Source organism: Stenella coeruleoalba (genome assembly GCF_951394435.1).
Source record: "Stenella coeruleoalba genome assembly, chromosome: 3".
In the NCBI taxonomy this organism is placed as follows: Eukaryota; Metazoa; Chordata; class Mammalia; order Artiodactyla; family Delphinidae; genus Stenella; species Stenella coeruleoalba.
This window is the reverse complement of record NC_137148.1, coordinates 130,134,812-130,151,191: the sequence shown is the minus strand read 5'-3', so window position 1 is coordinate 130,151,191 and position 16,380 is coordinate 130,134,812. Positions and strand designations below refer to the sequence as shown.

At 46.3% G+C, this 16,380-nt stretch overlaps 1 protein-coding gene across 2 annotated transcripts in view; it reads right to left on the bottom strand.

The window, feature by feature from the left end:
* Positions 1–63: 63 nt before the first annotated feature.
* Positions 64–16,380, bottom strand: part of LARP1 (La ribonucleoprotein 1, translational regulator) — a 54,391-nt gene continuing 38,074 nt past the window's right edge. For both annotated transcript variants that reach the window (XM_079916236.1, XM_079916237.1), the window contains exons 9-19: positions 12,747–12,921; positions 12,475–12,644; positions 9,906–10,298; positions 9,000–9,123; positions 8,672–8,877; positions 8,103–8,209; positions 7,084–7,235; positions 4,663–4,807; positions 2,681–2,790; positions 2,382–2,509; positions 64–859 (exon numbers count right to left, since the gene is read on the bottom strand). In XM_079916236.1, coding sequence (XP_079772362.1) covers positions 650–859; positions 2,382–2,509; positions 2,681–2,790; positions 4,663–4,807; positions 7,084–7,235; positions 8,103–8,209; positions 8,672–8,877; positions 9,000–9,123; positions 9,906–10,298; positions 12,475–12,644; positions 12,747–12,921 — 1,920 coding nt within the window. In that variant the 3' untranslated portion in view covers positions 64–649. The remainder of the gene's footprint in view (positions 860–2,381; positions 2,510–2,680; positions 2,791–4,662; positions 4,808–7,083; positions 7,236–8,102; positions 8,210–8,671; positions 8,878–8,999; positions 9,124–9,905; positions 10,299–12,474; positions 12,645–12,746; positions 12,922–16,380) is intronic.

Sequence of the window (16,380 nt, the reverse complement as noted above, 5' to 3'; positions counted from 1 at the left end):
CCGAAACCTTCCCCACCCCCACTCCTAGATCCTTTGGTTTCCTTCTCCCGGAAGATGGCAGGAGGGCGTGGTAGGGACAGCAGGGAGAGAACAAGGTGATGGCAAGCCCCAGATGATCAAGGGGCTGGTGCTCGTGGGGCCCAGGGACGCTGCCAGAGCCTTCTGTGAAACAGTGCTGGGCAATGGGGCCCACAGGGCCTTTCTGTGGGCTGCATAGTTGGCTGGCGGGGGAGCAGGACGCAGCTGTGGATGGGGACCAGGGTTGCGGCCTACCAGCCGCGGGCAGGGCTGCAGAGTGATTTTGGTAATCCAGACGAACTATCAATAATTTAAAACTTGATATATATATATGTATATATATATATATATAAAAAAAATTTCCCCCCTTACCCTCCCCCCCCCAGAAGAAGCTAGGATGTGAAGAAGAGCCATGGAGAGAGAAGAGGGAAGGGGTGTGTGGAGGCTCCTGCCCAGGGGCGCCTCTGATAGCCCAAATGGTGTACACGCTGCTACTCAGCACAAAGGCCCATCCTAACGACTACAGGCCTGTCCCTTCTCTGTCCCCTCTCCTGGGACTGGGCACCCCCACAGACTCTCACCTACCCCCTCCATCCCTTCTCCCCACAAAACCCCAGGGCTAAAGGGTTTTTCACTTTCCCAAAGTCTGTGCGTCCGAGTGCTGGCTTGTCCATTTAGCGTCTTCTCGGATGGGCTGGCCGGTAGCTGGTGTGGGGGGTTGGCCGACCACGGCGGAGGGCCTGCCGGAAGACTGGGAGGGGCACCGCCTCCTGCCCTCGCCGCTGCCACCTCCTGCTGCCACTGGGTGTCGCTTGTGGTTGCCCTCCTCACCCATGGGGGGCTGCAACAGAGGAGGGAGTCAGAGGTGATGAGGGAGCACTACTACCCACACCCCCTTCCTTGCCAGAGCTGTCTAGAGACCCCCTAACTTCCTACCTCCCAGTGTAGATGATGAATAGGTTTATGACCCTAAAAGCTAGTCACCCGTTTCATTAAGCACATCTCTATGCCAAGAGGCCAAGCCTTGTGCTGGTTTATGCACATTCACTCCGGTGGTCTACACCACCCTTTGATGTAGACATGACCATCTGATTTCACAGATGAGGACAGCGAAGCATAGAAAAATAATTTGCCAAGGGTCCCAGAGCTTTTAACTGGTAAAGACAAAATCTGGACCAGGCCCATCGACCTCTGAAGCCCAGGCCTTTATCCATACAACTTTCTGCTCCCCTTCTGAGAAGAGGTCACTGCTCAGGAGATGGTACATGGAACGTGGCATGCAATATGCTGCAATGCCTCCGCTCAGAAGGCCCAGATGCTCCTGGGGACCGCCTCACGCCCCTCAAGGCCCTAAAAAGGACACTGATCTTGAGAGTCAGACCGGGATCCAGTCTAGCCTCAACACTGCCAAAGATCCTGTAATAACCCCGAGGACACTTCCTTCCCTTTCTGGGAGCCAAGAGTGGAGCCCTTCTTGCTCTACTCCCAATAGGTCTTCCTATTCTCTGCCCATGTACTCCCCGCTCCAGGCCCAGAAAGGAGGAAGACCTTAAGGATGGAAGACAACGGACTCATCTTTTTGTCAGGACACCTGAACAGCACTGCCACTATCTCACTGGCTGGCCATGGGCTCCAGTTCATCCACTGCTATAGTGATGATAACGGTAACCCTGCTTGCTTCATATTATAAAGGTTAAATGAGGTCAGTGTAAGTGCCTAGCGCTATCAGTGTCAATTTTTAAATAAATGTGAGGACTATTATTTACTTCTATTTGCCCTTTTGCTAAAAGGTTTCAAGGGAATAAGATGACTGGCATATCCCTACTACATTATAATCTCTCTGAAGGAAAAAGTTTTACTTATCTCCGGAGTCCCTGAAGCACCTAGCACGGAAGAGGAACCAGCAGTAATAACTTTGACCCACCACTGGATGTCACTGTCGAGTCACTGCTCCAAGAAGATGAAGTGGGCGGAGCAGGGAAGAATCGGACATATTTTATAAACTTCTGGGGTTAGAACTGACCTCCCCCAGAAAGACATTTACCTTGGGTACTCATCCTGATCACCTCTAACTAGGGCACAGCAGCAAGGAGGGTTAGAGATAATAGGGAAAGAACATTATGATGCTTTAGCCACATCCACCATGGGAAAGGGAGGAAGGAGCAACCATACACCCTCCAATTAGCCTTCACTGCCCAACTTCTCACACCCTCGGTTTAACAAAGAAACTGAGGTCCAAATGCGGGCAGGAAGGGTCCCTGAGCTAGTGGCACAGCTGGGATCAAAATCCAGGTATCCTGATGTCTGGTCCAGTTTTCTTTCTAGGACAATCAGGGTGGGAAAGAGGAGAGACATCCACTCACATCCACTCGGAAGTCTTCAAGACGTCGGAATTTGCCGAGGTATTCTTGAAGTTTGGGGTCAATGTCCAAATTTTTGGCTTTGGAATATTTCAAGAAGGCCCAGAACTTCTCCAGCCCATACAGCTGACCTGCAGGGAAAGAGGAGAAAGAGGTAGAGAGAGACTTGGTTCTGCGAAGTTGAGAATTGAGAGGCTCAGGAGAGGGAGGTATGACATGATACAGACAAGCCCAGGCAGAGCTAGGGGCCGAGAAGACTGAGATGACCAGGGCTCGCAGAGCCCCAACTCTTTGACTCTTACCAGCTTCATAGTCCTTCACGGTTTCCTCCTGAAAGTCCTTAAATATGTCCAGCCGGAACTTCTTTTCCAGGCCATAACTGTAGTATCGAAAAAGGCACTCCAAACCATATCTGTAGAAGAACACAAGCCAGTGAAATTGGGACAGTTTCTTTATCTGTAAGACAGGAAATGCACCTGGATGATAGATGAACTATGAAACAGTTTAAACACATGGATTATTGAGAAAATGGTAAGCATACTTTGAGAAGGCTAACATTTAATGCTAGTCTAAATGAGTCCAGCATTAAATGTTTGCCAAGGGTCAGCAAACTGAGGCCGAATGAACGACAGCATCCTGCCCACACCCATTTGCTTATGAAATATCACTGGGTGCTTTCTGCTACAAGAGCAGAGTATTTGAAACAGAGACTTTATGTCCCACAAAGCCCAAGATATTTGTTGTCTGTCCCTTATGCAAAGTTTGTCAAGCACTGGCATGAACTCTCTGCAAAGCCATTTGACCATGCCAATTAGTAGGTTTCTTCATTTACCTCAGAAATTTCAATTCTAGGAACATACACCAGGGAAATGACCAAAAATGTAGACTAAGATTGTATAGATGTACAAAATTGTTCATAGCAGCATTATTTTGAAAAATTTAAATGTCTTAGAGAAGCAATTAAGAAAAATCATGGTAACTTAGTACAAAAGAATAATATAATCTATTAAAAATTATAATGGGGCTTCCCTGGTGGCGCAGTGGTTGAGAGTCTGCCTGCCGATGCAGGGGACATGGGTTCGTGCCCCGGTCCGGGAAGATCCCACATGCCGCGGAGCAGCTGGGCCCGTGAGCCATGGCCGCTGAGCCTGCCCGTCCGGAGCCTGTGCTCCGCAACGGGAGAGGCCACAACAGTGAGAGGCCCGCGTACCGGGGGGAAAAAAAAAAAAAAAATTATAATGTAAATATACTACTGAGAGATGTTTACAATATATTATAAAGTAGAAAAAACATATTTCAAACTGCTATATGTAGAATAAACCCACTGTTGTAAAGAAATATGTAAAATGTATATCTATATATGCACACATAAAGTCTGGAAGGGCACAGACTACATATATTAAATATTATTGACACTGGTTATCTTTGGGAATTGGGATTTTCAAATGATCTTGTCTCATGTAACAACTTCTGTAAGAAGGCAAAAAGGTTAAGTATTTTAACAACATGGAAAAGTGCTCATGCTTATAAATGATAAATAAGACAAAAAAGGCATTCCTTGCATGACCTAAATATACATAATATGGCAGAACGTTAACACTGGCTGTCTCTGTACTGAAGGACATTTTCCCCCAGCTTCTTTAAACATTTCTGTCCTTTTCAAATTGCTTACAGAGAAAACATTTTACTTGGGAGAAGAAGTGTCCCTTCAAAGGTTTTTGGGTTTTTTTTTGAATAGCAAAATGTTGAAAGCAACCGAAGTATCTATTAATAGGAGACTAGTTAAATAAATTATGGTACATCTATACAGTGTAAGACCATACAAGCTATAAAAAAAGAACAAGAAAGTCATTTATAAATGGATACAGAATGACCTCTAAAATATAGCCTTAAGTGAAAAAGTGAGGTGCAAAATAATATCTAATGGAGGCCATCTCTTGTGTAAACAAAAGAGGTGTGTGGGGAGACTCCCTAGGTCTGTTCTTGCTTACATAAGCAAAGTATTCTCAGAAAGGACTCACAAGAGTCTAACAATACTGGCTGCCTGTGGGGAAAGGAACTAGACGGCTGTAAAACTGGGATAAGGAGACTCCTCACTCGCTACATAACCTTCCGACTTCTTTGAATTTTGAATATATTACTCATTCAAAGTAATAATTTTTTACAAAGTACATGAAATATATATACAATAGATTTCCAATTACAGTTCTGGAAGTAGACCCAACGGAGAACCCTCACCACGCCCCCAAGGCCCAGCCAGAGCCTTCACCCCAATCCCACTCACCTGTAGCCTTCTTTGGCATCCTCCAGAGCCAGCTGCTTGAACTCCTCATACATCTTTTTGTTGAAGTGATCTCGGAGGAAGAAGGACCAGAAGCGGAAGAGAGTGTTCATCTCCTGAGACTGGCCAATGCCCAAGCGTTTCCGCTCTGATTGAGGAGGAAGGAGGAAAGATGTGTTTTAGAGCCAGGCTGCCTGTGCTTCAGGGGACAAATGATCCTGGGGCTCAAAGACATCGGTCTTTTCTCCTCCCAACTCCCTTCCTCATCACCTGCCCCCTTAAGTGTTTGGGGAAGTGTTTATTGAGGACTAACTACCCTGCATCAGGCTCTGCTGCTGGGCACTGGGCCTGAGCACCCCCAGAAGTAGGTGGCATCAGCTTCAGAACCAGGTCATCCTGGTCTAGCTCTCCACCTCAAAGGTTACTGCTCTCAGTGTAGTTATATAACAAGGAAAAGCATGAACAAATAATTTGTGTACTCCAACAAATTATATTCTTCACTATATCATCAGTACCGATTATTTCAGCAGTCCTACAATGTTAACGAGTAAAAATGGTACCATTAAAAAATATATGTAAAACACCCAAGAAACAAAAGGAAAAAACAGAAAAATCTAATATCACTAAAAAATTAAGAACCTTTGTTCTTAAAAGGACATGATCAACAAGGTGAAAAGACAACCCACAGAATGGGAAAAACTATTCGCTAATTATGTTATCTGATAAGGAGCTTGTACTTAGAATATATAAAGAATCATTACAACTTAATAATAAAGACAAACAATCCAGATAAAAAGTAGACAAAGGATCTGAACAGACATTTCTCCAAAGAAGACATTTCTTACAAATAGCCAATAGCACATGAAAAAATGCTCAACATTATTAGCTATCAAAACCGTATCAAATCAAATCAAAACCATAAAAAGATATCACTGCATACCCACTAGGATGGCTATACTCAAAAAGATAGACTATAACAAGTTTTGGGAGGATGTGGAGAAATCAGAACCCTCATACACTGCTGTTAAGAATATAAAATAGTGCTGCCACTCTGGAAATCAGTCTTGCAGTTCTTCAAAAGGTTACACAGAGTTACACTATGATATGACCCAGGAATCCCACCTCTTCCACTCAAGATAAATGAAAACCTATGTCCACACAAAAACATGTACAGGAATGTTCAAAGCAGCATTACTCATGATAGACAAAAAGCAGAAACCCAAAATGTCCATTGATTGATGAATGGATAGACAAAATGTGGTACATCCACAGTGGAACGTTGTTTGATAATAAAAAGGAATGAAGTTCTGATACATGGTACAACATATAATGAACCTTGAAATTATTATGCTAAGGGAAAGAAGCCAGTCACAAAGGACTACATATTGTATGATTCCGTGTATATGAAAAGTCTAGAACAGGCAAATCCATAAAGACAGAGAGCAGAGTGGTGGTTGCACAGGCCTGGGAGGAGGTGGAGAGGTGGGGGGGTGGGGAGTGACTAGTAAGGGGCACAGGGTTTACTTCTAAGGTAATGAAAATGTTCTAAAACGGATTCTAGTGATGGACGCACAACTCCTAAATATACTAACAGCCACTGGCTGCACTGTACACTTTAAATGGATGAACTGTATGGTATGTAAATTGTATCTCCATAAATTACACACACACACACACACACACACACACACACACGCACGCGCGCGCGCGCGCGCGCGCGCGCGAAGAGGGAAGTAAGGTAGATGAACCAAGCATTTAGCAGCCTTGTTTTGCTGAATAAAAGGGGATTGAGTGACTTAATAACTCCAAGTGAGCATTCAGACCGACTCTGAGCATCTTTAGAAACAACCTGACAGAAACCTACAGTTAAAAGCTATCTCCTCTGTGATGAAAGGTAACAGGTGAGAGCGTCTAGAGAGGCTCTCCTTGCAGTCTCATCTAGAGCAGGGGTCAGCCATCTCTTTTTCTGTGAGAGGCTGGAGAGTAAGTATTTTAGGCTTTGCAGGTCACATATGGTCTCTGTCATAAATTCTCTCCCTCCCCATCCCACAAACACTCAAAAATGTAAAAAACTGTTAGCTCCAGGGCTGTACAAAGATAGGCTGCTGGCTGGATTTGGTCCACAGGCCGTCACTGTTCTAGAGAATATATGCTGTCTCATGCACACCCTTTTGTGACACTGGTGGTCTTGCCAGACCCAGGAAAATTCTTGGTATTTTTTATATCAGTAGAGAAAGACCAAGGAACAGGAATGTTCTAAGCACCAGATTCTTTTTGCCTCCTGTATTCCAAAACTACCTGGCTATTATGTCCTATCACTTCTTGCTCTGAGGTTAGAGAAAATAGTCACCTGCTCCACCAGCCCTTACACTGGATCTAAGTAGTGGTCCAGGAAGCTCAGCCCTCTCCCTCTGTGCTTCTTACCGTTAAGGCAGCGCCTACGATACTTGTGGTAGACGTGTTGTGTGAAGCCGTTTTCCTTGAGCAGCTCGTGGGAAGGATGCTGGAACTTGGGCAGCGATTGAGGGGTACAGCCATAGCTGCCAACCGCAGGCGTGCCTTCTGAGGGGCTGGAGCTATAGAGACCATGAAACAGACAGTGTCACCAGGTTCCTCAGACCTGCCAGCCATCAAATAGGAGGGGCCTCTCTGGTCTCTTCCAGCAGCCAAGATCCAGCCTCTCACAGTGCAACAAACAAAGAGGCCCAGGTACTGTGCTAGGCCCGTAACTTATCATATATATCCATGGGTCTCACTCTTTGTACCGACCTTTGGATGCTCTTTTAACAAAGAGGTCACTGGGGCTCACAGAGACTGGGAGTCTTGCCCTGGGTCACAGAGCTAATATTTAACTTCCCAGATCTGTACAGTGCCCAAACCTGAGCTTTTAGCCATTTACTTATCCCGTGTTAACATTTGACTTTCCTTAATGAGCTGTAATGGGTTAACCCAAACGTATTTTTCTTAAAACCATGCCTATCTTTGCAGGGAGTAGACTGCACAGGTCAGTGGCTCCCAAATCTTGCTTTGGAACTGAGAACACGGGGGTAGTTTTCCTGAGAAAAAATAAAAAGGAATCTGGGCCCTACTCCCTGAAGCTCAGTCAGGAGATCTAGGGTGGGGTCCAGGAATCTGTATCTTTATTCAACTCCCTAGCTGTTGTGAGGGAGGCAGCAGACACCCACTTTGGAAATCAACTGAGCTGTCCTGTTGAGAGAACGCCGTGTGGCCGCCACACTTCAGAAGGCAGCCTCCCTCCTCCTGGGGTCTGGATTAAGCTCTCTAGACTCTGCTCCCGTTTTTTGGATTTGGATGAGGGCACCTTCCTTAAGTTTTCTTTAATTTGCAGACCAAAGACTTTCTCTCTTCTTGGTCCCATCAATGTCACGGCTCTGCTGCCCGCCCTGCAGTCAGCCTGACCTCCCTTCCCCACTGTCCCATACCTTATGGAAGCAGTCCGGGGCCTGTGCTCGCGGGAATCCATCACCCAGCCCACGTGACTCTCCAAGGGTGGGTTCGAGCTGTGTCTGGTCTTCCTTTTCCGAGGCATCTGCAAAGGTCAGTCCGGGACTCGTTACTAATTGTACTCATTCAACACTGAGGAGCATCAAGCATTTGTAGGACTAAGATTCCCTCCTAGGTGTGAGTTATCTCACAATTTATAAAGCATTTTCATGTCTATTTTCACATGATGTCCACAGCTGTAGGCTAGGAGCTGACACGCCTACTTCACAGATGAGGAGATCGAGGCTTGCTGGTGACATGATCTGCTCAAGGACCCACACCTGGTCAGTCCTCCTTAGGCCTTACCATGGCTACATGCGGCCACCACTCCCACGCCCAGTCCATCTTGCAGATGTGTCACTCAATCCTGGTGGGCCCACCAGCCTAAGAATACGGAGCAGGTGGGGGACGTGCCACTTTCTTGGCTCAAGGCAAGAGAGAGAAGCAGAGCCCTGGAATGCAGTGAAGTGAGCCCAAGACTCTTAGCAGCGCAGCAGGAACGCCTCACCTTAGCATCTAGCGTCCGACCTTCCTTCACCACTGGATAAAACCGTGACGTCTGGCTTGAGTCTTTGAGCTGCGGTGTCCGGGGAGTGCGAGGGGTCCTGGCGTTGCGATAGTTTGGCGACTCTGGGACAGTGGTTGGTAGAGAGCGGGCAATGGTGGAGGGCTCGGGGGCACCAAACAGCTTGTTGGCCAGGGCGTCAGTGGGAACTGCAGAGGCAGAGTGGGGACAGTAAGCAGAGGTAGGCCTGTGAATGCCTGTCCCTGTAAGGCCCCGTCGGACGGCTCCAGACCCTCCCACCCAGGCCAGGGTGGCAGGTGTCACCTCTCACCTTGCTGGAAGCGAGGTGGTCCAGGAGGGACCTCTTGGTTGGGATCCACAGGGGGCTCAGGGGTTAGTGTGTCAAACTGCTCCCGACTGATCATGTTGACTTTCTTGAAGTTCTCGACTTCTTGCTGCAGAGGATACGAGATTGGGGTGGGGCAGTGGGGGAGGGATGCTGGTAAGAAGACTGCCCTAGCCTGTTTAGGAATCAAGACATGCAAGAAGCTGAAGAGGGCAGCTCCTGCGACGACATACATGGAATTCTGGTCCCCAGGCTCTCAGCTGCCCCGTCACTATGCCTCAACCCCAGGTACCCAGGCATGGGTGTGCTAACCCAGAATGGGGGAGTACTTGCCCAGCCCTCTCTGCAGCAGCACTGAGGTCAGGACTCCGGTTCCCCAGGAACGTGCTGTAGACTCCCCCACCCCGATTCTCTTCGGGCAATTCTCTCATCTCCACCAAACACACTACTACTCACAACAGAGGCTCACCAAAGGCCAACCGACCCCCACACATACCCACTCTGTAAACACCTACTATACCAGTTTTGACTGTTCCCAGGTAGCAGTGATTTTTTAAAAGACCTATCTTTCCTCCACATTTCACCCTCAAAGCAAGTTCCTCAAAAGGCTTTTAAACTTTTATATATGCCTAACAGAAATGACGATCCAAGTCTTATCCTATTCCTCACCAAAGTGGCTAGCCAACTTAAGACATTAAACACGGACGCTCAAGAAGCAGAGTGACCAGCTCTTACACTGGCACAGTCCACCGTTCACGTCGAGCATCACCCCCTTTTGTTAGAGGAGGATGCTGAGGCTCCGTGCCCAAGGTCACACGGCTCGTCAGCCTTCCCCTTCCACACGTTACAGGCACCCCAGGCCCCACCACCACTGCTAGGCCCAAGATTCACCTTGATCTGGGAATACTCGGGTTCAAACTTCTCAGTCCACAGGTCCTGCTCGTAGTAGAAGAGCCCATCGTTAATGACCTTGGCCAGCTCAGCGCTCATCTTGGCACGCGAGGTGTGGTTGCCTGTGCGGTCCCCCCCCGGGTGCCGGCGCATGTAAGGTGGCGTCTGGGTGACAATGAGGATCTTGTTGACATCCCGGTCATCAATCTCATAGTCAGAGTCCTCATCAGACCAGGCGGTAAAGGTGTTCTTCCGCCCATCCATCTGCTCCATTTCCTCGTCAAACAGGAAATCCAGTTCCTCTTGCTCGTCTTGATCCTTGGACATCAGCTGCTGAGAGGGCAGCTGCTGAGGCAGAGTAGTCGGGTGGAGGAACCGGGGCTCCTCTGACTTCTAACATGGGGGCAGACCAAGGAGAAAGGGAATCACCAGGGAATCACCTTATACCAGGCCCTGTCGCTGTGCCCTGGGAGAAGCCCTGACCCCTCAACATGGGACTGTTACAACTGCGGCCCTGATAATGCCAGCAAGTCACAGCTGTCAGCCTCGGAGTCAGCCTCATGGAAAAAGGATGTCCCGTACGAGTCCAGGCTTCTCCGCTCACAGCTCACATCACAGTCACTGATAAACACTGAGATAACAACTTCCCTGCACGTAGGAACTGCACTCTCATTTACCTCCACAGCACCTGGCCTGAGAGTGGGTACAAGTTCAACAGGTTGATTCATCCATTTGTCCATCCCCAACACCTCCCAATAAACTGGAATCTTCATCAGGCACGAACCACAGCTGCCTTGCCTTCCATCCTATCCAGTACTTAGACTGGGATCTAGCAACAGCACATGTTCAACTACTTGATAAATGGGCAAGTACCCACCGGTACCAGGCCCTGTATGAAGACGCTAAAAGCAGAAAAAGAACAAGACCAGGTCCTTGAATTTATGGAGCTCTCAGTTTAGTGGGAGAAGAAGTCAACCAACCAACCAACTGCACTGTGTTATGGTGAGGACTATAAATAGGCCTCGTGGAGCACATAGGGAGTAGCACTTAACCAGCTGGGGGTGGGAGTGGGGACAGTCGGGGAAGGCTTCCCAGAAGAAGTGACTATGAAAGGACGCGCATAAGTAAGCCAGATGAAGGCAGGGACAGAGACAGTGAGAGGCAAAAAGAAAACAAACAAAAACACAGCATGTCCCAAAGGCAAGAGAAAACAAGACTGTTTTCAGCCAAAACAAAGTATTCCAGAGTGCTGATAGGCTGAATTTATCTGAAATTTTGGAAGTAAAGCATCTGTCTACCCCATAGTATATATCTAAACGTCAATTCCCTGCTGTGCAAAGCGCTTTCTGTATAAACTCTAACCCTATTCTCTTTTGGAAGGTTCACGATAGGTCAGGTGGGAGTGGGGGCTCGAATTCTGGAATGGGGGCTAAGCACGGGTCCACCTTTCCAAAGCCTTTGCAGTCTGCAGCACTGAACTGAACTCTGTCAGGTCCTTGTGCACTTACTACCCTACCCTCTCCTCATGACTCCAGCCTAACCTCTGACACTTTCTGGAAGACCGCAGCCAGAACAGGCTAGGAAGTCGGGGTATAAACAGGAAGGGAGGAAGAAGGAGTTGAGGGGGGTGGTCACAATGGAAAAGGGAGCACAGAATTCCATAAACCCAAAGTCCAAGGTCACCTCTGAGGCCTCCTCACAAGCCCCAGACCAAGAAGGTCTCCAAAGAAGGGATGGCAATGGGCAGGTGAATGGAGCAAAAGTCTGCTCCTGAAAAAGGGGCAGTAATTTTAGTTTGAGATTGAAACACTTCTCTAACAGGGGACTAAATGTGAGCTATTCATATATTGCTTTACTATTTCTAGAGCAGTCTAATCCCTCCTTACTTCCATCCGAAAACGGAGAAAATGAAGCCTTGAGATATTAAAGAAGCTTCCCAAGGTCAGCAGCCAGCAGTGACAGGAGACCTGTGTTCTAGTCTAGACTCTGTCCAGACTGTGTGTCTGCTCCCCATCCCTTCCCTCTTCAGAAGGTCTGAGGGGCTTATATATGGGACAGTGAGGACAAATTCAGGGGGAAGGCACTAAAAATGCAGCCCCAGGGATTTAGATGGGGTCAAAAGAACAGCCAAGGGACTTCCCTGGCAGCCCAGTGGTTAAGACTCCGCTTTGCCACTGCAGGGAGCATGTGTTCGATCCCTGGTCGGGGAACTAAGATCCCGCATGCCACATGGAGTGGCCAAAACCAAAAAGAACAGGCATGTGTTAAGAAACACTTAATACTTAATGAGACACTGCTGCCAGAGGCTGCATCATCTCCTCCTGTGAAAAATGCCATTCAGGATCTCACGGAGCTAAGGTTGTCCTGAGGGGTGATCCCCACTGGAAATGGAAACAGGCCATATCAGCCTTCCTGCGGTCACTGGTGACCTCCAGCTCGCATTACAACCCTGAGCCACCCAGCGTGCCTGCCAGCCTCTACAAGCCCAGGGCTCTGTGCCTTTGCAACACCCCTCCCCACACTCCAGGCCAGGACCCTAGAACTCAGGTGCGTGGCAGGCCTCACTCACCTTGGGTCGTGCTGGGGAGGGCCGAGGTCTTTTCTTCACTTCAATCCAGTTCTCAGAATCCAGGTCAGGGAGGCTGGCAGACAGGCCCTTGGGCAGGGTCTTTAGGTTGCTGACCTCCTCTGTTTTAGTTGGCACTGGTGTGACAGCACGGGGAGAGCCAGGCGCCGACTCTAAAGGGTGGAAAGGGGAGATCCTCATCCCTCCAGCCCTCCTCCTGATGGCCAGAGGACAAGGGCAACAGGGAGGCATCCACATGCCAGCAGGGTACCTACCTGTCTCCTTCTGATAGTGCTGGCGGGGCACAAACTCTGGGCAGTTGAGAAGCTGGGAGAAATCAGTCTGGGAATAATCCACTATTGGGGGACCAGGAAGAGGCCATTTCTCTGGCTCCTCCCTTCGGCGGACTTTTTCATCAACGATCTCCACCACCTTGCTGTCCTTTAGGGCCTGCAGGGGAGAAAGAGGGAGAAGATGCAGAGGAAAGACATGGACGGACTGAGATCTTGGAAGCTGGTAGATGACTGAGCCCCATGAGCTCAGGGATAAGTCCAGTGCTGGCAGGAATATAAGAAAACTGGTACCATCTTCCACGACCAGCGGACGGGTGAGATGTTCAAACTTGTAGGAGGGTACCAACATGAAAAACACACCTGCCCTTTGACCCTGCCATTCTACTTCCAGGAATCAGCCCCAGAGAAATACTTGCACAAACAGGTGACAACATAAGATCTGGATACAAGGCCATTCACAGCAACACTGTCTGTAAAAGGAAAAAACTGGAAACTACCTACGCTTGCCACCACATAAGCAATTTAAACCAATTATGGCACATCCATTCAATGGAACACTATTCAGGCTTTAAAATCAGCTTCAAATGTGCTGAGGTGGTAAGAGTCACAAAAAAGCAGGTGTAGGTCAGTGAGTTTAAGATCCCATTGGGGGACTTCCCTGGCAGTCCAGTGGTTAAGACTTCACCTTCCAGGGACTTCCCTGGTGGCGCAGTGGGTAAGACTCCACACTCCCAAAGCAGGGTGCCCAGGTTCAATCCCTCGTCGGGGAACTAGATCCCACATGCATGTTGCAACTTAAAGAGTTCACATGCCACAACCAAGGAGCCCATCTGCCTCAACTAAGGAGGCTGCCTGTCGCAACTAAGACCCAGCGCCACCAAATTAATTAATTAAAACGAAAAAAAGACTTTGACTTCCAATGCAGGGGGTGAGGGTTTGATCCCTGGTGGGGGAGCTAAGATCCCAAATGCCTTGAGGACAAAAAACCAAAACATAAAGCAGAAGCAGTATTGCAACAAATTAAATAAAGACTTAAAAAAACCCAAAAAGATCCCATTGGTGTTTGAATTTTTTGGTGTTTGAATTTTTAAGTAAAAACATACAAATGCACACAAATTTTTCTAGGATTCACAGGTAAAGTGCTACAGGTGTTTATCTCTGGGAAAAAGGGTGAAAAATGGAGGGGGGAGAAGAGTTTCCTTTTAAAAATCTTTTAGGGGCTTCCCTGGTGGTGCAGTGGTTAAGAATCTGCCTGCCAGAGCAGGGAACACAGGTTCCAGCCCTGGTCCGGGAAGATCCCACATACCACAGAGCAGCTAAGCCCGTGCGCCACAACGACTGAGCCTGCGCTCTAGAGCCCGCGAGCCACTACTGAAGCCTGTGCGCCTACAGCCTGTGCTCCGCAACAAGAGAAGCCACCGCAACAAGAGAAGCCCGCGCACCGCAACTAAGAGTAGCCCCCGCTCACCGCGACTAGAGAAAGCCCGCGCGCACAGCAACAAAGACCCAATGCAGTCAAAAATAAATAAAATAAAATAAATGAATTTATTAAAAATTAAAAAAAATAAAAATCTTTAAAATGGAAGAGGAAAACATTTTAACACGTGACAACATACTGTGTTGGTGAGGCTGAGGAAGAGGCACTCTCATATACTGCTGGTGAGAATGCAAAAGGCACATCCACTAGAAAGGGAATCAGGTAACAGCTAGCAAAATTACATATGCATTTGCCTTTCAGTTCAACCATCCCACTTCTAGAAATCTACACCAAAGACACGGGCTAAAACATGAAAAGATTATATATATATATATGCACCTGTAAATAAGAATGAGAGTACCTTTCTTCTACTACTACTACACGGTCAGCTCCCAGATATATTAAGAGAAAGCAAAAAAAGCGTGAAGAAATACATGTGCTATATGTTACCGTTCATCTAAGAAAGGGGAAGTATATAATACCCACAGAGGCATTTACTTAATTTTTTTAATAGAAAGATTCAAGAAAGGTTGCTTATAGTAAAAGAAAGGGAAAAAGGTGTAAATAAGAAAATTTTAAGTCGGGCTTCTATGAACATACCATCTGACTTTGGAACCACATAAATGTTTTCTATAAATGTAAAACAAACATGAAGACGTAAGAAAGCAATCCCCAAAACGTGAAAGCAAAGCGAAGCTAATGAAACTAATATATATTAAGTTAAAGAAACAACCACAAAAAAATTATTTCAACTTGAAAATAGTCACTGACTGTATAAATAGGAAAAAAAACTTTTTAGGAGTGGGAGAGGTACTATAAGTATAATGTGTATAAACTGTGGAGTAAAACAAATGAATAGTTATGGTAATGTTGTTAGGAATTAGGATTTTTGGCATGGGAGAAAGTAGTAGTTACAGATTAAAGATACTTGGGGTTATGTGTATAGACCCTATAGAAATTTTAATAGAAATTATCAGTACAATCTCATGATGTATTTTATTAAAACAAACAAACAAAAAGCTCTAGAAACATCGACCAATCAAGTAGCAATAAACACCGCTACAACTCAAACTGTGTTATCTAAATACCAAAAACACCACTTCCCCAAAATAGAGGACCCAGAGTTCCTTAAAAAAAACGGCCAATTTCAGATCTGGGACAGGAAATGTACAAGATGAACCAGGGTCCCACTGGCCAAAGACACAACAATTTGATTCAGCATAATAACTACAATAATTTTGAAATAAACAAAATGTTTGAACCTACAAGTTTGTAATGATATTAAATGATACTAACACAAAAAAAACAAACTCGAAATGCACTGTTCACCTTTGAAGGTTATTAGGGATCAGCTCATAATTCTGAAAACTGGTTAACAAAGGAAAAGATCAAGCACTTATCTGCCCTTCCTGTACGAAGTATATACTTCTTGGTAACCAAATAGTTGATAATGCAAAGTACCTCCTTAAAGAGGTATTCCAGCTAACAAATAAAGACAGATTGACAGAATATAAACATTTTGTAGTCCCTAATGAAGTAACAGGCAGTGATTTGCAGTTTGTATGGCAAAAAAGAGCACCAAGTGAAGCATTAAGTGACAGCTGAGAGAATATATCACTATCTATAAAGTATTCTTGACGAGGAGGGAAAAAAACAAACAATCAACCAAAACCTGAATCTCATCAGGCTTCTCAAGAACCAATTTACAAAAAAATCTGGAGTACAGAAGAACATGTGAAATGATACCACTCTGTCCTATGGAAAATTCTACAAGATATACAATCTAGCATATTCAAAAAATAAACTGCAAGGAAAAAGAGAGGGAGAGGAGGAGACTTAATAAGACAATAATATTGGTCTTATCTGGATCCTGATTCTCATAAACTACGAAAACATTTTTGACAAGTGGGGTGAATTTGCAACTGATGAGATATTTGGTGATATTAAAGAACTGTTAATATTTTTACATGCAATAATCATATACTGATTATTTTTTTTAACAGGCCTTTATCTTTCAGACACAGATACTGAAACATGGATGAAATGTCAGATTACCGGAGAGTTCCTTCAAAGTAATCTGGGAAAGGGAACATGAGGAGACAGATGGAACAAGACTGGCCTCGAGCTGATAGATGCTGA